This window comes from Belonocnema kinseyi, chromosome 1 (assembly GCF_010883055.1).
Source record: "Belonocnema kinseyi isolate 2016_QV_RU_SX_M_011 chromosome 1, B_treatae_v1, whole genome shotgun sequence".
In the NCBI taxonomy this organism is placed as follows: Eukaryota; Metazoa; Arthropoda; class Insecta; order Hymenoptera; family Cynipidae; genus Belonocnema; species Belonocnema kinseyi.
In genome coordinates this window covers 82,588,367-82,612,954 of record NC_046657.1, presented here as the reverse complement: position 1 = coordinate 82,612,954, position 24,588 = coordinate 82,588,367, and the positions used below count along the sequence as shown (strand labels likewise).

The following is a 24,588-nucleotide window of genomic DNA, read 5'->3' as shown; positions in this document are numbered from 1 at the left end:
TTAAATAATAAATTATAACTTTTTAATACCAGTAAAATAATTTGAGTACAGAATTTATTTTTTTTTCTTTGGACCTTGAACGGTCCCAAAAGAAAAATGATCCCTTTTATAAATTTATTTTTTTGCAGGTATTCAATTTAATGAATGAATTAATTTTTGTGATTATTATTCTAATTATTATAATGCATTTATTAATTAAAATATAAAATTGATCTTAATATTCTTAATACAAAAATTTGTATCTTATAGTATCTATTATCTAAAATATTTGAAAAGAAAAGTAAGGTGAATATTGTGTATAACTGAGGAAAATTTATATCTTAATATTAAAATTGTTCGAAATTGTAAATCTTATTTTTTAATTTTAATCATTTTTGTTTGAAAAAACCTATTCCTGATGAAAAGGTCTAAAATAACATATTATTATTCTAATGTTGTAAATATATATTTTTTTAATCAAAAAAATTAATTTTCGATAAAAAACACTAACATAACATTTGTTTAAAATATAATGTCTTTTTTTAAACCTAATGTTTTTGTTTTGTTTTAAATCACTGATTTCCTCGACGATTTCCTGCTAAAAATTGTAATCTCAAATTGTTCAAAAATGTTTTTTTTGCCTTTACCAATTTCTTGTGAAAAAGCGCGAGTATAAATTAAAATTTTTAAAAACTTTTCAATCTTCTTTGAAATCCAATGATATGTCAATTTGAAAAGTTTTTTATTTTAAATCAAAAACATTTGAAATCATATAAAAATACCATATTTCAACAAAATAGTTGAATCACCTAGCATTTTTTTACTAGTTGTAATTTTAACCAAAAAAAGATTAAATATTGTCCAAAGAAGATAAATTTTCTCGAAAGTTCAAGTTTTCCAATCGAAAATATTAATTTTCAACAAACAAATTAATTTTCAACCAAATAGTTGAATTTTTAACCAAATGCATGTCTTTTCTAAAAAAGACAAATTATTTGCTACCAAAAAAGGGGAATTTTTAACTAAAATGATACATTTTTAACAACAAAAATGACTTATTATTAAAGTAGTCAAGAACATCGATAAGACGAATTAAAAAAAAAATTGTTACATTTTCGACCAAAGAGATGAATTTTAAACTAAAAAGGTGAATGTTCCACTACAAAAAAAGTTTTACTTCAAAGCGTAAGATTGCAATTTTAATTAAAAGAATACTTTGTCAAGCTTGAGCGCGCCTAGGGCGCGCGACTGTTTATTCTCGCGCTTCGCGCTCGACTTTTCTGTACAGACTATTTAAAACTAAAGGTAAAAGTATCAACAACAGTAATTTAATGATTGTGAATTCTCTCTTGTTAAAGCTCCTTCGACTTTAACGAACACATTCTCATCACGTATCTCGTTCTTCGCGCTCGAGTTATTCCCCGAAATTTTATATCATTCCCATAAATGTATATTATTATAATTCGTAACTTGCATTGGTATTAAAACAGACGAAGTTCATTGTCCCGTTTAAAAAAATTTGAAAATATTTTGTGCAATTAATTTTGAATTCACCCTAAATTATTAATAGTTTATCCTAAATTTTTTTACATTCTTCTAAATTTACTCAATTCTATTCATTCGATAAAGTTTTTATTTCATTCATCTTGAAGTCTTTAAAACTCACCCTAAATTTGGAGGCATTTGATCAAATTCTTTTGAAGTTTCTTTAATTTTTCCCTAATTAATTTCAAACTCATTTTTGAATTTATTGAATTATGATTGTACAAAATGTAGAACTGATTTATTTTAAAAGTGGTTAGTTTAAATAAGTTTTATTTGGAAATGTTATGTTAAAATTTTGTTGATCTAATTGAAAATTGTACATTTCAGTATTTTTTAAAAATATTATATTTATTTTATAAGATATTATCTTAAAACTATTCAGCTTCTACGTTTTTAATTTTTTAAAGAATGGTTGCGTATCAAATTTCTTGATTCAGAAAGTGCGCTTTTAATTCTTTGAATCATAATTTTGGTTTATTTTTCATGTTTTGAATTTGAAAATATAAATGAGAAAAAAGCTTTTTTGGAGAAAAAAAAACTGTTACAATTTGATATGCTAAAAGTTAAAAAAACGGCCTGTTGCATGAAAAAAATAGGCGAAGGGAATTTTGTAGCTACGTTTTGGAACATACGCCCTTATGAATATTTTAATTAGTCTTGTGGCATTTCTCCAAATAGTCAATTTCATTATTTATAATGTTATTTTTTACGATTAAAACAAAAACCACGCGTTTTATCCAGAAAGTATTTTAAAAAAACTTTTTTGCGTTAAACAACCTTTATCTTACATCTTGTGTCATTTTACCAAAAATGTAATTTTTTAATTTTTAATGTTGTTATTCACGATTAAAATATAAACTACCAATCATATAAAAAACCATTAATAAAAATTGTTGCTCTCTACTTTCGGTAAAAATGGTTATCTATTTATTTTTTCTTAGCTTGTGTCATGTCGCGAAAAATTTAAGTTTTATATTTTCACTGTTTTTTTCTTTATAAATAAAACAAAAACTACGTGTCTTATAAAAAAGTGATTAATAACGAATTCGTAGATATTTTTTGGCTGCATAATGTTTTTCTCATATTTTTTTCCTACCTTGCATAGTTTGACAACAAAATACAATTTTTTATTACTTTTTGTTTGATCAAAATTTGAATTATCAATTTTTCGCAAAAATTTTAAAAGTTGTTATGATAATCTTGTAGGGCTTTCGAAAATATACATTTTACTTTTCAAGTAATATGAATAAGGGTACAGAGAATTTTTGAATTCTGAAACAATGTGGTCTCAAAAACTTTCAAAATACGCTAACTTTTAGAATTTTTATCCAAAATGGCTGACCAACGAACTTGGCATTTAGCTTAGGACATTAAAAGAGTGTATCAAAACCTGTTTTTCGGATTCAAGGGGTCTCAAAACGTGAATTTTTGACAAAAACTGAGAGGGGGGTTCAAATTTTACACAAATCTAATACCTTCTCTGATGAGGATGTATTAACATGAAAAAATAACAAATTATTAATTAAATTTTTTGAAATCCCACACACAAGACGAAAAAGAAATTAAATGACAAAAGTTGTGATTAGAATATGCCCACGAAGCGGGCAGATTTCTTTGTTTTTTACTGTTAATCATGTTTTTCATGATTAGAGCCAAAAATATACATCCTATAAAAAATTGGTTGGTAACAAATTTGAAGATATTTTTCAAATGCATAATTTTTGTCTCTTCATTTTTTACCATATTTTGCATAGTTTGGCAAAAAATGTAATTATTGGATTTTTCATAATTTTGTATGCTGTGAAAAATGAAATTTTGATTTAAAAAAAAATTCAAATAGTTGTTATGATAATCTTGCAGGGCATTCAAAAAGCAACATTTTTCTTCTCTTGACTTTTTTTCATATCGTGCGTCATTTGGCCTAAAATGTCCATTTTCGTGTTTTTTTGAATTTTGTAAATGCTATAACTCTGGTAATTTTTGATTTTATGAAAAAAGTCATCAGAATAAATTGTACGAATTTTCGAATACCATAAATAACCTACAGAGAATTTTTGAATTTTGAAAAAAGTGGTCTCAAAAATATTCAAAATGTGCCCACTTTTTGAATTTTTATCCAAAATGGCTGGCTAACATACTTGACCTTAAGTTTAGGACACTGAACGAGTGTACCAAAGGCCAATCTAATAGATTAATTTTTTCAAAAGTTGTCGTGTTCACAGACAGACACACAGGCAGGCATATTCGTAAAAACCTGTTTTTCGGATTCAGGGGGTCTCAAAACGTGGACATTTGACAAAAATTGGGTGTGGTCAAATTTTACATAAATCTAATACCTTCTCTGATGAGAATGTAAAAATGAAATTTCTATCAAAAGAGATGGATTTACAAACCAAAGAGACTAATTTTTAACAAAGTTGTTGAATTTTGACTCAAATAAAATTTTGTCAGTAAAGAAAGAAAAATAATTTTAGACAAATTATAATTTGAGGACAAAAATAATTTTCAACAAAAAATACAAATTTCGAATAACTATTTATTTTTTAGGTTTTTTTGTTTATTTGATTTAAGGATGTATAAATGTTATGTTCCTAGGTATCTCCAGAAAATTCCAAAAGTTTCTTGAAGATTTCAGGTGAATTGTTTGTATTATCTTAAAAACTTCAAAAATATTTTTAAAAATCCAGTTTCTTTTTTTACTGTTCTGGAAATATTTTTTAATTTTTGGAAATATTTTTAAATATCCTCTGAAAGTAAATTTTGTAAATAAAAAATCATTAAAAATTTTCCTAAACATCTAAAGAAAAAAATGTATTCTCTTAAAATCTTTCAAAATCCTCAGAAAGCTTTTAATTTTTGAGTTGAACCTTTTCAAAAGTTTGAAAATTTTTAAATATATTTTGAAGTAATTCAAAGTTTTTATAAATTTTTTTTCAAACGATGCGAAATTGAAAAAAATTTTCTTGAAATTTTCAATATTCCTTTGTAACATATTGTGAAATCTTTAGAGCTAAAATTTGTAACTGGCATTTATTGGGGAATTTTATTTATTGGGAATTTTTCAATATGGGAATATTAGTATTTGGGAATTTTATTATTCGGGAATTCTTCCAATTCGGGAATTTTCCAATTTGGGAATTAAATTAATTTGTAGTATTATTAATCTCGACATTTCCAATTCCCGCAAAGTGCTAATAAAAGTTTTGTGTCCCAATATTAGGAAACATTTAAAATTAAATTTTTGATGATGGTTCATCTTCTTAAGTTGTTTACAGCTTGCCACTTTCGACAAAAAACAATCTCGAATGAAAAAGTGTTGTGGATTCTCGAGTTAGGACTTTCGCTGTTTTATTGTGTCACGTTCTCTCGGGCACTTCCGGGTTGAATATTTCACGCGCTGTTCTGCTTCGCCGTTCACGCAATCGATATACAACCAAGAGTTGAGTGAACTTACAACATTCCAATTGATTCCAGTTACATAAAAAATTCTAATATTAAAAAAATCTATCTTCAAATAAGTTAATTCGAACTTGAATTTTATAATTAAACGTCATATCTGTTTGATCGGTTTCTAATTAGATATTTCTGGTTGAGTGGGGGAAATCCAAGATGTCCGCACGCCCAGAGCAAAACAATAATACTAATTGCAGGGAACAAAACTTGATTATTGTAATAACTTGGAAAAAAATGGGTTTTCACGGTAACCAAAATAGATGGATTTTCATACCTGAATAATAATTTTTAACTAAAAGGGGAAGATTCTCAAGTAACGAAAAAACGAATTTTCAACAAAATTGTTAAATTTTCAACTAATAATATAAATTTTTTGATAACAAATTTTATATTTTGAGTTGAAGAAATTATTTTTAAGAAAATTCTTAACTACAGAGGTGAATTTTCAAAAAAATAGTTCAATTTTTAATAAAATAAATGTACTTTTAACTAAAAATGATATATTTTTAACAAAAAATGGAACAGTTAAATTTTTAGTGTACAAATAGTTTAGAAAAAATGAATTTCAGAAAAATATTTACATTTTTCACCAAACAAATGAGTTTACATTCAAAAAGAATAATATTTTGCCAGAAAAGGTGAAATTTCAATCAAAAACATGAATTTAAAAAATATATAAGTTTCCACTGAAAAGACGATTTCTGAACTACAAAAATTTTAGTTTTGAACAAAAAGAAAAACGAATTTTTAACAAAATAGTTAAGTTTGAACGAAAGAAATGAATATTAATCTAAAAATGATCAATTTTAAACCTAAGGGTAATAGTTCAATTTTCATTATACAAATACTTTTCAATAAAAGAAAACGAAGGCCCAACAAAATATTTGAATTTTCAACCAAAAAGATGAATTCTTAAACAAATAGTTTTCTACAAAAAAGACGAATTTTTCAACTGAAAAAAATAAATAATTTGCAACAAAAAAAGCGGATGTTTAACATAATAGTTTAGTTTTCAACAAAAAATGGCATAGATAAAAAATTAAGACATTTAGACATACATTTTCAACCGTGTAGTTACATTTTTAATTAAAAAGGATACATTTTTTTTACTAAAAAATGAAATGGCTTAATTTTCTGTTCAAACATTTATTTTTAACCAAAAAAGAAGAAGTTTCATGAACATAGTACAATTTTCATCCAAAAAATTGAATTTTCAACTTAAGAAATTAATACAAAAATAAAATAGTTAAATAATCAGCTGTAAATATTAATTAAAAAAGGACATTTGTAACAAAATCAGTGAATTTTAAATCATTTTCAAACAAAAAGAATAATATCTCACAAAAATATAGGAATTTTCAACAAAATACATAGATTTTCAAGCATATAGTTGAATTTTCAATTAAAAAAGATCAATTTTAGCTAACAATGGAATAGTTTAATTTTCAGTGAAAACCATTTTGCAAATGAAAAAGGAATTCAGTAAAATAGTTCAATTTTTAATGAAAGGAATTAATTTTCAACAGATAGACAAATTTTCGATAAAATGAAAGTTAAATATCCTGTTAAAAAAAAATAATTTCCAACAAAATGGGTTAATTTTAAGCAAAATGGAAGTTAAATATTCAGTTAAAAAATACATAATTTTGAACAAAAACCAGTAACTTTTCAACCATTTTTAAAAAGAAGAGTAATATTCTATAATACAAAAATATAAATTTTCAACAAAATACATGAAGTTTCAACAATATGGTTTTCATTTGTATACTAAAAAAGATCATTTTCAGCCAAAAATCCAACATTTAATTTTTCATTTAATTAATTTTCAACAAAAAGACGTAATTTCCACCAAAATAATTGAATTATCAAAACAAATAAATTAATTTAGAACCAAAAAGATAAAATTTCAAACAAAAAGAATATTTTTCTACTAAAAAATAACATTTTTCTACTTAAAATTTAAGTATATGATCCTCTATTCCTGGTGTTACAACTTGAAATACCTAATTAATCAGGGCTCGAACTTACGTGACTAGTAAAGGTTGGGGGTTCGATTCTCCGTGCCTGCACGTTTGATTTTTTTTAATTGTCAAATTGATTATAAGTATACTTTCGATTAAAAATCTCCAACTTTAATGCCTTTTTTAACGAAACAACTGACTTTTTTCAGCTTTATCATGTTTCTTGCAAACACATTTTTATTGTCTATAAATGATGCTTATGTTTTTTACGAAAAACATAATAAAGTTGAATGAGTCAGTTTCTCCGTGAAAGAAGGCATTAGGGAAGTTATTATTTGCATAATTTTTAAAGAATTTTAAGGGAAATTATATTTGTAAACATTTTAATAATAAACAAAGAAACAAATAAACAAATTTGTTAAAAAATTTAAAATAAATTTATATTCGGGGAAATCCCTTTTTTAGGAAAGTTTTAAAAGGTTTCAAAACATTTTTAAACATTTATAAAAATGTCGAAAAAATATAGAAAATTTTAAGGAAATTTTCTGTAGTTTTAAAAGATTGTTTACAATTTTAGAAATTATTTGAGTTAGTGTAAACAATATTTTGGAATTTTCGAAGTATTTAAGGTATTACAAATATTTTCGCACATTAAAAGATTTCCTAAAAAATAGAAAAAAATTTCAAGTTCTGAATTCATTTTTAAATGACTTCAATCCTTCCTAAAATTTCATAAAATCCTGTAAAATAAAAAAGTGCCTTCAACATTTTTTCGACCTAACTGAAATCTTCAGAAATGTTTTCGAATTTTTTTAAAAAACGTAGGAAAATTATATACAAAGAAATAGTTATTCCAAATTTTTATTTTTTATTGAAAATTATTTTTTTTTCCTAAATTATGATTTGGTTAACATTTTTTTTCATTCTTGACTGATAATTTTTTTTTGTTTGAAAATTCAAAATAATATTTTCGAGATAAATCATTTTTTTAGGCTAAAACTACATACTTGAATTGAAAATTCGTCTTTGTGGATTATTTGAACTCTTTTTTATTCATATTTAAAATATTCTTCGTTTTACATATGAACAATTACCGTTTTTATTAAGCATTCATATTTCTTAATTGAAAATTCAATTACTTAGAGGATAGACTGGTTTAAAAAAATTAATTTTTTGGCCGAAGATTCATCATTTCAGTTCAAAATTCATCTCTTTCGTTGAAAATGTAACTATTTTTCCAATAACTTGTATTTTTTGGCAGAAAATAAATCTTCTTGGTTGAAAACTCATTTGTTTTTTTGAGAATTTAACTATTTTATTAAAAACTTTTGTTAAACATTCAACAGTTTCATTAAAAGTTAAAGTATTTCCTTAAAAAGTCATTTTTATAAACTAATACGTGGAAAATATATTTTTTCAAAAAATATTATCTTTTGTCGTTAAAAATGCAACCGATTTAAAATTAAACTATTTTTGATCAAAATTCAACTATTCTATAAAAATTTGTTGGTTGATATTGTTATTTCAAAATTTCAATTTCAATTGTAGGAAAATTCGTGTCGAGGATCGGTTCGATAAGAATCGTTACTTAAAAATCGAGTGAAAATCGTTATCCCGGACCTACATTCCAGCCTTTCTCTAAGCTGGGAAGTAGGTTCTGTGGATGGTCGGCAGATCCGTTCCCACACATAAGAAAACTTTTGAGGAACACGTTTAGTTAGACAGGACCTGCGCCATCTTGAAAAAATTGGTCCCCTCTTTGTGATCCCCCGAACAGGTTCTCTCTCTTTACCTGGTCCGGAAGGACTTCTCAGGACCAACTCTTATAAAAATCTAAAACATCGCATAATTTAACCGTCCCATAAGGCGTGTCGTTCCTTTTCAAGTTTCGCCGGTATAGTTACCAATACCGCGAAATTGGTACCAATTTTATCAAATAAAAACGGAGAAAAGAGTCGATATTAATAGGTTTGGAATGGAAAAAGGAGATTTCGAATTTCGGCGAGTTAAATTTACGATTTTATATCGATGGCAATCGAACTAACTTAATTTTATTCGCAAATGATCGATAAAATTAATTTTAATTCGATAACAATCGAAGAAGTAATATTTTGTAATAATCGATTTCGAGCCGATACTATCGACTTTAAAAGTCGAGGTTAATCAAAAATATTCGCAATAATAGATTGTGAGATAATATAGATTTTGTATTGATTTTTTAAACCAATTGATATTTATTCGCGAATAATCAAAAAAATCAGTTTTGAAGAGATAAAAATTCGATTTTAAATTGATGTAAATCGTAGGTAGTTGCCTACGTTGGTTGAGTCAAAATAATAGTAACAAAAGGTTTTTGTTCAGATTTTTCAAACCAATCTACTTTGATTTGCTAGTAATCGATATATTCTGTTCCAAGTCGAGAATAATCGAAAAAAATCCATACCAATTGATTAAGAACGATACTAATCGAAATAGTCGACCTTCAATAAGAATAATTAATTACAATTAAGAGACGAAAAATAATAATGTCTTATGAAATATGAATCGATATTCGACAGCGAAACTGGACTGTCAATCGTTCGATTATTTTACTAATTCGATTATTCTCGATTAAAAATGAAGTCTAACAATTTATATTCATTAAAAACATTATTTAAATTTTTGATTTAAAAGCGAAATTTTTAATTTTGATTGATATAAATTGATGTTTTTTAGCAATATTGTTCCAAAATCAATTATTTCAATTGTTTCCGACTCAAAATAATTTTTTTCATTAATATGTAATCAAAAAAATGATAATTTTCGATTACTATCGACTAAAAATCGATTATTTTGATTAGTGTCGGTCTGCCTTCGTTTTTTTCTGATTAGTTTTTATTTTAGACGATTTTACTACTATTCAATCTATTTGAATTGAAAATATCGATTATTAGATTATAATTAGATATTAAATCAACAAAATTTAATAAAAATCGATACAGAGGGTTATAAGTTGGTGGTAAATTTATTAATTATAACAAATTTTGGAAATTTTTGGTAAATTTATAAATGACTAAAATTTTTGAAAATGTATGGCACAATAAATTACGAATATCTTTTAAAAGTTTTCTGAAATTTTAAGTTTTTTATATTTTAAAAATGTTTGGAAACTCACGAAAATGTAGATTGTAGAGTATATAAAAAAGTCTAGAAATTTCAGGTAATTTATGGTAATTTATCAATAAGTTTGAATAAATTGTTGCTTGGCGTTGATCAAGATAGTTTGAGAATGATAAATTACCAAAAATTCAGTAATTTTATGAATGACCAAAAATTTGGTAAATTTATGAATTGTCAAAAATTTTAGAAATTTACTGAAATTTAAAGAAAATGTCGCCTATTTTCTAAAAATTTTGGTAATTTATTGTTGATAAGGGTATTTTATTTAATTTGGTACAAAGGGTTGTAAATTTGTGCTAAACCTATAAATTAGAAAAAATGTAGGAAACTTATGGTAAATTTATAAATTACCAAAAATTAAGAAAATGTGTGGTAATAAATTTATGAATTACCATTTATTTCGAAAATGTATACCCAAATGTTTGGATTATTTCCAAAAATTGCAAGTAAGTTGAGGTAATTTGCGAAAGTGGTAAAATGATAAATTACCAAAAATATCGGGAAGTTATTAATAACCACAGATTTTAGAAACTTATGGAAATTTAAATAATCCAAAAATTTTTATAATTTCATAAATACGGTAACGGTAACTTATTGATTTGGTACTAAGGGTTGGAAATTTGTGTTAAATTTATAAATTACCGAACATTTTAGAAACATATGGTAAATTAAAAATATAAAAATTAATGCAAAACTTTATGGCAAGTTTATATAAAAAATCTTTCAATATTTCCGGAAATTGTTGGTAAATTAAGGTAATTTATGGGATTTCATGGTCATTTATCTGTAAATTATCTTAACTTTTCGCTTCGAAACTTCGTCTGCGAGAGAGTTGGAAAATTGTGGTAAGTTTATAAATTACCAAAAATTTAGTTTAATTATAAATTACCAAATATGTTGAAAATAAACTAACGGTGGTTTGTAGTAACTTATCGCTTCGCGTTAATCTAATCTGTCAGAGAATCTGTCACTGCGATCACAGATCGCTTGATAATTTTAATTATTCACCTCTGACGTCACGTTTTACTCCTTAGGGACTGGAAAGTGTAACCAGAGCCCCACGGAATCCGTATTGAAAACAGCTGAAGTCATGCATGTGTTATGAAAAATATACATAACACAGTTTTAGAAATTATTTTTGAAGCATAAAATCCGAAATTCCGATTTTCTTTGAATTTTTATTGAATTTCATGCCGTTTTTAATACCTTTATTCCATCTTCGATTTTTCTGCGACTATTGACTGCTAATTGGCACGGATCGAGAATGTCGATGGATTAGTCTGTTCCGGTCGTGAGCACAGATTTGCGTTAATAGGGCATGAGCGACCTTCGACTTTACTCTACTCTCGTCTCATAATCCTCGCGAATACGAGTTGTGAATGACGATCGTATTCTTATAGTTGTCATGTCGCCTATTTCATACTAACTAGAGTCTTACACCGCTTTACCGTTCAGAATTCACAACTCAAAAGGCGAGAAAAGCCTCGCTCGTTTGTCAAAACTGATATACGACCCTTCCAACAATCGCTTTGTCTTCCAAGAAAATTGTCAGTTTTTTATTTTTCGATATTACTTCTATCCACTTTCATTTCTACAATTATGTATTATCTGCAAAGTTTCATTATTTTTCTATCAATTCTGCACTCTCCCTTTCTATTTTAAATTTAACAATTTCAAAATTCGCGCCAAAACAATCGATTGGTGGTCGCTTTGACGTATCCTCTAGTTTAGCGCGAAATCCAAAATTTAAATATTAGACTTAGGGTATCTTTTCACGAAGGCCTGTTTTGAATTAATCACGAAATTAATATTTTTCCTAGGATTCATTTCTCGGCACTTTGTTGGTTTATGGCAAATTTGATTGGTTAATAACCTAGTAAAGAACTCGATGTGTCAAACTAATTCAACGATTATAATTAAAAACAGGTCTCCGTGAAAAGATATCCTTAGGTTTCCGTTGCTTTATGATTATACTATAATATTTTTCTTTGTTATAAAAATGGAATGAAATGGGAAAATTATATCTGAAAAGTGAGGGCTAACCAATTGTGGTGTCTCGATCTATTTGTGGACGCCCATTACAGTGTCGATATCAGCCCCATGCATCGCCCCACTTTTCTGTTTTCTTACGATCCGGAGGGGAATTGTCAGTTAAACTAATCCAACAGATGGCACCACAAAAAGTAGGTCTGTCTTTTTAATTGAATTGCATTAAGAAAAAGCAAAAATAATTAAAAACTTCATGCTGTTTCCAAATAAACAAAACAAAACAAAAATAGATGAAAAAATAAGTCTTAACTATTACTAATTATTTAAAAAAAGAAAAAGTCATGAAAATATGTAGTTTAATATGAATAAAATTTAATTTTGAGATACACTTTGAAAGCAATCCGAACTTTATATTTTTGTGATTTATTTTGCTCATATTATTGATTTTATTATTTGTTAACGTTAAAGAAAATTAGTTTTTGTTAAAATTATTAATGCAGCTAATGAAAAAATTAATAATATTAAAGACCTCAATGACAAAAATATTTAAAACATATACATGATCAGAAGAATTAATCAAAAATATATGACTTATATTGTATATTGAGGGAATAATTTGGTAAAAAGTTAATGAAAAAACTAATAAATGAGAAAGTGGATTTAATATTATTCTCATAAAATACAAATAATTTGTTTATCATTCCATTTATTTGTTGGAAACAAATTTGATAAACAAATTAACAAATAGTCTTATTATTTGTACAATTTTTTGGTGCTAAAAGTGCTCCACATTAATGTAGGAATTACATTTAATAACAAAAATGATTTAAAAGTTTATAATAATTATTGTTATAAACAATTCTTATGGCAAAATATTATAATTTGAGATTTTTCAAATTATTATTTCCTTCAAGCGCCAGAAGGACTTCAGGTATTCCCTGAAACAATAAATATTTAATAATATTTGATAAAGCATAACAATTTAAATTTTTTTAAATACATTAGATAAAGTAATTCAAAATTTTGGTCCTTTCGCATCGAATTTTTTTTTACATTAGAATTATTTTAAGCTGTTGGGCGAATAACTGCTAGGCACACAAATGTGTGAGAAGTTAACAATAACCATTGTTATGAATAATTCTCGTGACAAAATATTCAAATATAAGGTTTTATCAACATTTTTATTTTCTTTAATCACTACAGTGGCTACGGATATTCCTAAAAATAGTATCTTTGATCATATTTAGTGGAATATAACAACTTACATGTTTATAAACAATTTACATAAAAAATGTCCCAATTTTGGCAGTATCACTCGGAAAAAGTAGGATTTTCAATCGTAATAGATTGGAAATGAATCATAACACTGCATGCTAAGATTCACTCAGTACAAAATCTTTTGACAATAAACCACCGACTTGGCCATCAAAGAAAATTTACATTTGATAAAACCTTAAGTTTAAATATTTTCTCACAAGAGTTGTTAATAACAGTGGTTATTGTTAACTCTTCTAATATATGTGTGACTAGCAGTCATTCGTCCAATAGCTTAAAACATTTCCAGTGCCAAAAAATTTTTCTATGCGAAAGGGCAAACATTTTAAATTTGTTTATCTAATTTGTATACAAAAATTTTAATTTTTATATTTTATCAAATATTATCAAATATTTATTATTTTAAGGAATACCTGAAATCGTTCTGGCCATTGAAGGCAATTATAATTGGAAAAATATAAAATTCTAATATTTTGACACAAAAATTGTTTATCACAGTGGTTATTATAAACTTTTAAATTATTTTTGTTATTAAATGTCATTCCTACATTATTGGGAAGCACTTTTAGCAAAAAAAAATTTTCACCGATAATAAGACTTTGCTCATACTTTGACTAGAAAAATTATTAATAAAAAAAGAGAGTAGACAACATTTCGGAGAGTCGAGATCTATAGAACTTAATGATCTTTAATTAAAAACAGAAAAATTCAAAATAGCAAGAAATTTGAAGGCTCTGGACATTTTTGAATGAAAAAAGTGCATTTCCTCCAACTGTGCGTCATGAGTACAGGACGTTTGTTTATAGATTTTAATAGCTTATAGTCTGTTTATTTTAGAAATAAGGTTTGCAATAATATAATTAACTATTTAATTCAAAATCTCCTTTAAATTTAAATTTTTAAATAAAATTATTAGGGGCTGAATGCAGCGAGAAAAAAGCTTTCAAGATTAAGAAACAAATAGATTATTGAACTGTATAAATGTATATATGATGTTTGGTTCAATTAAAATAAATATATAAATTATATTAAACCCATTTTCTCATTTAACATTCGTGGCAATGACTTTTTTCCAAATCATTCCCTCAAACATTTTAATTACAATCACCACTACTTTTTACAAATATTTCCTTCAAAACCTGAAATTTATAAGATCTTAAAGGAACAAAGATTCTTTACTTTGCAATTTAAGTTGTAGTCTTACATATTCTAATTATTATTATATTTACATTGGATATAAGTAATATATTTTTCATTAATTCTTCTGATCATATATATGTTTTAAATATTATTTTCATTGAAGTCTTAAATATTATCAATGTTTTCATTAGCTACATTAATAATTTCAACAAAAAATAATTTTGTTTAACTTTAACAAATAATAAAATCAATAATATGAGCAAAATAAATCACAAAAATATAAAGTTTGAACTCCTTTCAAAATGTATCTCAAAATTAAATTTCATTCATATTAAACTACATATTTTCATGACTTTCTTTTGTGAAATAATTAGCAATAGTTACTCTTATTTTTTCATATATTCTTTTTTGTTTATTTGCAAACAGCATCACGTTTTTAATTATTTTTGCTTTTTCTTAATGCAATTCAATGAAAAAGGCAGACCTACGTTTTGTGATGCCATCTGTTGGCTTAGTTTGACAAACATTTCCCCTCCGAATCGTAAGAAAACTACACGGTCGAGGCAGGGGGCCGGTCGATATGCAACTTGCAGAACCCTTTCTATTAAAAGTTTTTAAATTAAAAAATTGGCGCCAAAACAATCGATTGGTTTTCTCTGTGACCAATGTTCTTGTTTAACGCAAAATTCAAAATTTAAATATTTGATTTTTATTCTAGTTGCCTTGTCATTATGCAAAATGGATTAAATGAATCTATTACAATTATTTGTCTTAAAAATGATAGTAATAGTAATTAAATATTATTTTTTCTCCTAAAAAATATAATGAGACGGGAAAATTGGGACTGAAAATAAGCGGAATGAAAAATGAAGTTGTCTGGATTTTTTGTGGACACCTGTTGCAGTGTCGGCATGCAATTAGCTGAACCATTTCTATTTAAAAATTCGCGCTAAAACAATCGATTGGTTTTCGCTCCCACCAATCCTCTTATTTGGCGCAAAATTTAAAATATGAATATTTGATTGCGGTTACAGTTGCCTTGTTATTATATACAATTCATCAAATGAATATATTACAAGTATTTGTTTCAAGAATAAAAGTATTTAATAATAATTTAATATTATTTTTGGTTATAATAAATGTACTGAAATTGGAAAATTAGGACTGAGGTTTTTAGATTTTTTGTCAACACCTGCTGCAGTGTGGACATTAAAATTTGCAGAAATCTTTATATTTAAAATTTTAAAGTTCGCAGAAAACAATCGAGTGGAATAGGTTCCGACTAATCCGTTTATTTGGCGCGAAATTCAAAATTTTAATATTTGATTACGGTTTTAGTTTCCTTGTTATTATAAAATATTGATTAAATGAATCTATTACACTTATTTGTTTTAAGAATGAAAGTATGTAATAATAATTTAATATTATTTTTTGCTGTAAAAATGTAATAAAACGGGAAAATTGCGGCTGAAAATTAAGGAGAATGACAAATTGAGGTGTCGATTTTTCTGTGAACACCTGTTGCAGGGACGATATACAACCTGCAGAACTGCCGACCCTGATATCTCCGTCTCGCCCTGGCTACTTTCACCTGGATCTCCTCTGATGGTTACATCCGTCTACCAGAGAGAATTATGTCCCATTTAAAGTCACAAATTACTCACTCTCTTATTTGCAAATAATTAATGAACATCAATTTTTTAAAGTATTTAATTGAAATTTGTATTAATTCGATTTTATTCAAAAGAAATAAATAATCTAATTGGGAAAAAATAAACTTTAGCTCGATTAGTGATTGTACCCACTTTCTATTTCAATTTATTGTTCATTTGTCGTGCTTGAGTCGACTTTGGGAAAATTTTTTTACAATCAGAAGTAAAGAGCAAGAAAGTATCGAGAAACGATTTTTCGTGCAGGACACGTAATATACTTAGAAAGTGAATTATTGATGCTACCAGATTATGCAAAAGTGACCTTAGACTGTAGACGTTGAATTGGATGAAGGAAGATAAGTCAGGCAAAATTTGCATATTTCGTTCATCTTCACACGAAAAGGTTATCCCGGTCGAATTTCGACTCTCGTGCTGAATGGCATTAATTTTTTTTCATACTTAACGTTCAAATGGAAATAATTTCACTTCAAGGACACATTTTAATCTTTTCTTTGTAGCGATTTTTCATTTACATAACTGGATTTTAATGATAGCTTGAAGCAAGCGACACTTCTTTTTTATTAGAATGTATAATTTTTTATCTTTAGTCAATAAATCCAATTTGATTGAGAGTAATCCAATTAACAAAGAGGTTTATGCCAGTCGAATAGTCAACCGTATTCGATAGAATTGCAAACATCGACATTGAATATTTGAAAAGTCAATCATTTGATACTTGCAAGAATTAATATTTTTATTTGCTAATTATTAATTTTATTATTTTTAAATTATACCTGAGTTGATAACGATAATTGTAAATCCGTTATTCTGAAAAGTGCTGATTGGAATATATCTGCCATTTTTATTCATGTATTTAACAATGGTGTGTGATTAATTAAATTCTAAGAATAATTGCGATTGAACGAGAAATTTCGTATCTGAAGCCATAAATTTGAAACTGCATGTTTATTCTCTTAGATTTGCAAAGTCTGCAGAGGGGCACTTTCTTTACATGAAATCTCTATATCTTGTCGATAAGAACCGCAAGATAGGGTAGATACAAGGACGATATCACGGTCTCAGCTTCACACAAGATTTAATCTATATCCCCCCCATCACCTGAGAAACTAGTTCAGGGAAACTGATTATTAAATAAGCATGATTTAATCAAATGACTTTTAATTTTTGAATTATTCATTTAAGCAAATTCATAACTTGGAATTTCGCGCCGAAGTAAGTTTTTCCCTAGTTAGGCGCGAGATTCAAAATTGATTATTTTAATTATTAAATGCGAAAGTAGAGTTCTTAAATGCTTAAGAATTTATTTTGAGCAAATGCCTTCAAGAATATGCTCAGCATTTAAGCTCCAACAGGGCATTTATAGAGCATTTAAGAAAATTTAAAGCATTTATTGTTTAAACAAATATATATCATAATTACTATATATATTTTTACAAAAACATTCTAGAGTGAAATAAACATATGCTGTTTTAAATTATAGAGTTGCGACATATCAGGTAATTTCAGAAAGTCAGAGAATGTCAGGAAAAACCTGGTAGAGTTTGGGAATTTTCGAAAAACTAAAGTTCAAGTTAATTTTATTATTATGATTAAAAATCGCAACTATTCGGTTGCAAATTAATCTTTTTTTCGTTAAGGATTCAAACTCTTCTGTTGAAAACTCATCATTTTTGGTGGAATTCAACTATTCTTGGTATAAAATTAAAATTCTTTTTGGTTGAAATATCAAATATCACATTTTTCGATGAGAACTCATCCCTTTTGGTTGAAAATTCAAGTACTTAGTTGGAAGTGGAACTGCTTTGTTAAAAATTAATTTGTTTTTTCGATAATTCATAATTTTAGTACAAAACCTTTTTTTCCAAATTTAATTATTCTCTTGAAATTATGTTTTCTAGTGGAAAATTAATCTTTTTAACTGAAAATTGAGTTCTTACATACATGGTTCAAAATTTATCTGCTTAACTAGAAAATTCAAATACATATTTGGCTCAAAATTCCTGTATTTTATTGAAAATTCAAATTTTTGGGAGAATATTTAAGCTTCTTGGTGCCTAATTCCTATTTTGGGTTCAAAATTCCTTAACAAAATTAAACATTTTGTTTAAAATTCAGGTACTTTGTCAAAACTGCGTCTATTTTTGTAGAAATGTCATCTTATTGGTTGAAAATTGTTTTTTTTTTTTTTGGTTAAAAATGAGTTTTTTTCATTTTTTTTTGAAAATGTATTTTTTTAAATAGAAATTGGATCTTCTTGCTCGATAATTATACTTTTTAGTTGAAAATTGACTTTGATTTTATTCAAAATTAAGTTTCATACTGCAAATTTAATTTTTATATTTTCAGTTGAAAAATGCTCTGTTTGAGGTAAAAAGGTAAAAAAGCCTTTTGATAGAAGAGTAATCTCATTAGTTGAAACTTCATCTTTTTGGTTAAAGATTAATTTCTGTAATGGAAAATTGAACTGCTTTGTTGAAAATTCGTTCTTTTTTAGGCTGAAAATTTATTTTACCGACTGAAAACTTAAGCATATTATTTTTGTAGAAAATTTATCTTTTTAGTTTAAAATTCACGTATTTGCTTAAAAATTAATTAATTAATTTCTTTTAGAAAAATATTCAGTTAATAATTAATTTCTTTTTATAGAAAATTCATCTTTTGTCTTGAAAAATCCAGTATTTGGTCAAAAATTCATATTTTTGGTTGAAAGTTCATCACTGATAAAAATTAATTTTCTTTTGCTGAAAATTCTGTTTTTTTTTTATGTAGTTGAAAATTCATTTTTTAAACTAAACGTGCAATTATTCAATTTTTGTTTGAAAATTGATATTTTTAGTTAAAATTGAATTAATTTTGCTGAAAACTCGTTTTTTTGCTTAAAATCTACTTTTTCAAATGAAAATTAAACTACTCTAGTTCTAGTTTGAAAAATTATCTTTTTTAGTTTAAAATCGATATATTCTATTCAAACTGTTTTTTTGTGTACAAAAGTCATCTTTGGTTTTAAAATTGAATTGTTTTGTTGATAATTCATTTTTTGGTCCAAAATTGATTCTTTTAACTAGAAAGTTTAATTCTTCTATTTGGAATAAAAAAATTATTTTTTTTTTCATGAAAAAAATTTGTGTTGAAAATTTATCTTTCTTGAATGAAAATGTATGTAATTTGTTGAAAATGAGTCATTTTAGATAGAAATGAATCTATTTGTTTAAAAAATTCAGCTAACTATTTAGTTAAAAATTCATATTTTTGATTAAAGATTCATAATTTAATCAAAAGGTCATTTCTTAGGTAAAAAATTTATCTTCTTGATTTAAAACCTCAACTAATAAGGCATTGTTTAATGCAAAAAATATGTTTTCCATTATTTTGACTTCTTTCATCATTTAAATATAGCGCGCCCTTTCAAATTTGAAGGGATCCATTTTCCCGCGAAATTTGAATCATGTCATTATTATTAATAAAAATAGACAATACAATTTTTCAAATCCTAATTCAAAATGCTAATAAACACTCATTAAATTTTCAAATCACATAAATGTCGAGCATATTCACATGCTCGTGAGAATTTCTCCGAGCACTTTTAACTCTTTTGAATACTATTCGGAAGAGTTTGTGGGTGTGTAAATAATTATAATTTAATCAAGATTATTAATTTATTAAAAATTTCAATTTTTGCAGAGATATGTCGATTGCACAGTTCTGGGGACCGGAAGTGGGGCGGATGCAGAAGACTCGTCCTACGATAGTGATTATGAGGCCGAGGACTCGTTGGGTTCGTCTTCTGCCCATCCACAATTGGAATCCCAAGTTTCGTCCTCGACCCATTCTGATGTCTCGAGAACAACCTCCGACACCCTCGCTGCCGAATTTGCCGAATATGTCACTGTCCAGGGTCCTTCCCCCATACAGAGTCCAGGTAAATGTAAATTTGAATTTTTCTAATAACGGAACGTTTCCAAAATTAAAATATTTTTCTGAAAAAAAAGATATTGTGCTCTTACCACTAAGCTACTAGAGAGGGGGGTGCCACTCTCTAGTAGCTTATTGCACGTTACCGGCAATCATAAGACCTGGGTTCGACTCCTAGCAGAGCTAAAGGAAAAGATTTTTTTCTGAAAAATATTTCAATTTTAAACACTATTTCATAGCTCCATCTAGCCTGGAAAGACGTTTACAATTGCTGTTATTTTTAATTAAATCCTGGAAAAAATTTCCTTATTGGAAACATAATTAACAATTTCATCTAAACTCGATCAATTAGCAACCAAAAAAAGAATAGGTAAATTTTCAGTTTGAAAAATTGATGAAAAAAAACGAATTTACTATCAAATAGTTCAGTACAATAAAAGCTACTTTTACAAACAAAGAATCATTGTTATTCAATTTAATATTGCAATTAAAAAAAAAATAAGGACGGTCTCAAAAAATTCCATGACTTTGAAAAAAATTCCCTGACATTTCCAGGTTTTTTCTAGGTATAATTTTCGATAGCATGGGGAATTTAAATACTATTACAAGATATTCTTTAATATTTTAGAGCGATCGATTTATTGAATAATTAAATAATATTAAAATCATCATTAATCATTTCTCCAATTTGTCTCTAAAGTCAATAAATTTGCATAATAATTCAAGCAAACTTTGATTTTATCTACTTATACTTAAAATTCAGTGCATATTAATCTAAAATAATGTGGGTATTTATTAAATTCAATTTAAAGCGCTTCGGATTTCCCCACAAACGAACATATTTATTTTTTAAACAAATTTAAATTATCTTTTAACCATGTAGTCTTATTTTTAACTAAAATGATGGATATTGAGCTAAAATATTTAAATTTTCAACCTAGAAAATGAATTTTCTACCACAAAGACGACTTTTCAACAAAATACGTGATTTTTCAACGAAATATTTAAATAATCAACTACAAAGGAACAGATTTTCAACCAAACATGTAGTTGATCTTTAAACTAAAAAAGATCAAGTGTTAACCAAAAATGGAATAGTTAAATTTTAAATAAAAAGATGATTTCTCAACTGAAATGATCAATCTTTAACTGTAATAGTTAATTTTTTAACCAGAACGATCAATTTTCAACCAAGAAGGATGTAATTTTTTATTAGAATAGTGGCATTTTCCAGTAAAAAACAACTAATTTGCAACAAATTTTCAAAAAATAGTTACATTTGCCATCAAAGTGATAAATTTTCAACTAAAATGATGAATCTTCACCTGTAATAGTTGAATTTGAAACGAAAAACATAAATTTTCAACTTTTAAACCAAATAATTAATTTAAAAAAAGACAAAAACAAATTTGCAATAAAATAGTTAAACCCGCAACTGGAATAGTTAAGTTTTCAGTAAAAAAATTAATTTTCAGCCAAAGAAAAAACGATATTTCAACCAAATAAATAATAAAAAATAATTAAATCTTCATTCAGAAAAGATAAATTCGGAACAAAAAATGTATTAGTTGATATTTTAACCAGAAAAGATGAAAAAATTTAATGAAAAAACAATGGAATTCAAATAAGAAAAAAGAATCTCCAACAAAATACATGAATTATCAACAAGATATTTCATTTTTAAACTAAAACTGATAAATTTCAACCAAAAACAGAATCGTTGAATTTTTAGTTTAAAAAGATTGATTTCAAACAACAAGAAAAAAACGAATTTCAAATAAAATTGTTCAATACAGTAATATAAACTACCTAGGAAATCTGGAATTGTCAGGGAATTTTTATATACTTGGAAAAAGCTGAAAATGTCACGGATTTTTTTTTCTAATTTAGGGAATATTTTCGTGAGCGTCCATAATTTCTCTTTTTAAATTACAATATAAAACTCAATTACAATGATTCTTCATTTGATTTGTAAAAGTAGCATTATATTATATTTAACTATTTTGGTGAAAATTATTTTTTTTCTGTTTGAAATTAAATTTTTAAACTGAAAATTTAACTATTTTATTCGTGGTTAAAACTGATCATTTTTATTTTAAAATTCAAGTATGTGTTGAAACTGCACGTATTTTGTTAGAAACTTACCAGTTTGACGTCATTATTTTCTCTCTCTTATTGACAGAAAAATATTTCATAGATAAAAATTTAACTCATTTTTAAAACTTGTCCTTTTTTGTTCAAAATTAAAAAATATTTCTTTGGAGGTTCATCATTTGAATTGAAAATTGATCTATTTGGATATAAACTGTGCTGTTTTGTTAAACAATTCATCTTTTCCTTGACTAAAAGTTATGTTTTGTATTATTTATTATATTTATTTTATTATTATTATTATTATTATCATGTATTATAGCTTATTTATTATTATTTATTTTATTTGTATTATATTTATTTAATATTATATTAATAATTTAATTATTATAATTGAAACTTGAACTGTTTTGTTGAACAATCGTTTTTTTTAGAAGAAATTTACTTTCTTCGTTAAAAATTCATTTTTTCGGTTAAACTTCGAGTATTCGAGTTTAAGATTAATCATTTTAGTTGAAAATTCATCACTTTGCTTGAAAATGTAAATATTAAAAAAATTATAGCTATTCTATTTTTGGTTTGAAATTGATATTTTTTAGTTTAAAATCCAAATATTTGGTTGAAAATTTGTATTTTTTAGTTGAAAATTCATGTCTTTTGTTGAAAAAACGTTCTTTTTTATAGAAAATTAATCTTTTTAGTCGAAAATTCAAGTATTTCAATCAAATATTCATAATTCTATGTATATATTTATCTTTTTGGTTTAAAATTAATCTATTTCAGTTAACAATTCATCATTATACTTGAAAATAATGAAAATTCATCACTTTAATTGAAAATTTAACTGTTTTGTTAGAAATTGTATCATAATTTTTTTAAAATTAATTTCTTTTAACTGAAAATTTAACAATTCCGTTGATGGTTAAAAACAGATCTTTTTAGTTTTAAATTGAGCTATTTGGTTGAAAATATTTCTTTTTTACTTAAAATTCCAACTATTTCGTTAACAATTCATGTATTTTGTTGAAAACGCGTATTTTTTGTCGAGACAACCAAATAAATCCTTAGGAAATTTTTTTGGAGAAGGTTGAGGTAATTCTTGAAGTAACTTTCAACGAGGAATCCAGTGGTGACCATAGTTTTCTTTTTGACCTTGATCTCACTTACTTAATTCAGGGTGGCCACCGAACCGGGAGAACCGGGAGAAAGCCGGGAGAAACGTGCACCGGGAGAAAACCGGGAGGATGCCGGAAGAGAAATGATTACATCGGGAGATTTCTCGCATTTCATAAGTCGCGCGCTTCGTAGCGCCGTGTGTCCCAACAACCAATCACGAAATCGGTAGTTACTTGGGATTGGTTGATCGCCCATATTACGTTTCGTGTACGCGCGTACTAATTTGCATTTTAGACTGTTCTGGAGGTTCTGTAGTCTATAGACTGTCTATATAGACTGCCTAATGATAAAAAATAAAATAAAAACTTGAAAAATTAAACTTTTTTTTTTTAATTTACCTGAATCTAAAACCTTCTAAGTTATTTAAAGTTGTAACAATCTGTGGTTTTATATTTATAGGCCTCTCCCTAATGATCATAAGTTATATTCCTAAATATAAATATTAAATTAAAATAATATAAAATGTTATACTATTAAAATACTTTACGTATAAATATGTTGTGTTCAGCTTGCAAATAGTTGTTAACTGAATTTGTTTCGATGATTACATGTGCCTTTAAAAATTATATAATAAAATCTTTGCATTTTCCTTTATGAGGCATTAAATTATTCTCATCCTACTTATTATGATTGCTCATACGTGAAAAAATGGTACTTTTCGGAACAGCAGTATATATATATTTTAAACCGGGAGAAATCACGAATTTCTACAGGGAGAACCGGGAGACAACCGGGTGACAACCGGGAGAAAAAAATTAAAGAAATAGTGGCTACCCTGTTAATTGCTTACTTGAACAATGTGCATATTGACTATCGAGTGACCTTGACCATGACCATCAAGGTCATGGTCGAGGTCACTCGATGGTCACAATTCAATGTACATTGTTTAAGTAAGTAAGTAGGATGAGAGAAAGATTTTCATAAGGTAGCTTGCGAAAAAATGTTCAGATCATATTGAAGTTCGAATGACCTTGATACGTTCATCAAGGTCACACCTTACCTATGATCTGACTACACTTTTTAATGTAAGATTTTACGCTCTTTCGATTGCCAATGTCAAAAATTGGCCATTCCGTTTTAAAAAACAAAGGTGACCTTGAAATAACCATAAAGATCAAGGTCAAAGTCAAAACTAAGGTCACCACTGGATTCCTCGTTGAAAGTTACTTCAAGAATTACCTCAACCTTCTCCAAAAAAAGTTTTCCTAAGGATTTATTTGGCTGTCCCGGGACTT

The 24,588-nt window shown here is 26.4% G+C and overlaps 1 protein-coding gene across 2 annotated transcripts in view; it reads left to right on the top strand.

The window, feature by feature from the left end:
- Positions 1-24,588, top strand: part of LOC117168445 (endoribonuclease ZC3H12A-like) — an 80,850-nt gene that overhangs the window by 43,669 nt on the left and 12,593 nt on the right. For both annotated transcript variants that reach the window (XM_033354100.1, XM_033354108.1), the window contains exon 2: positions 19,856-20,093. In XM_033354100.1, the coding sequence (XP_033209991.1) occupies positions 19,856-20,093 (238 nt within the window). The remainder of the gene's footprint in view (positions 1-19,855; positions 20,094-24,588) is intronic.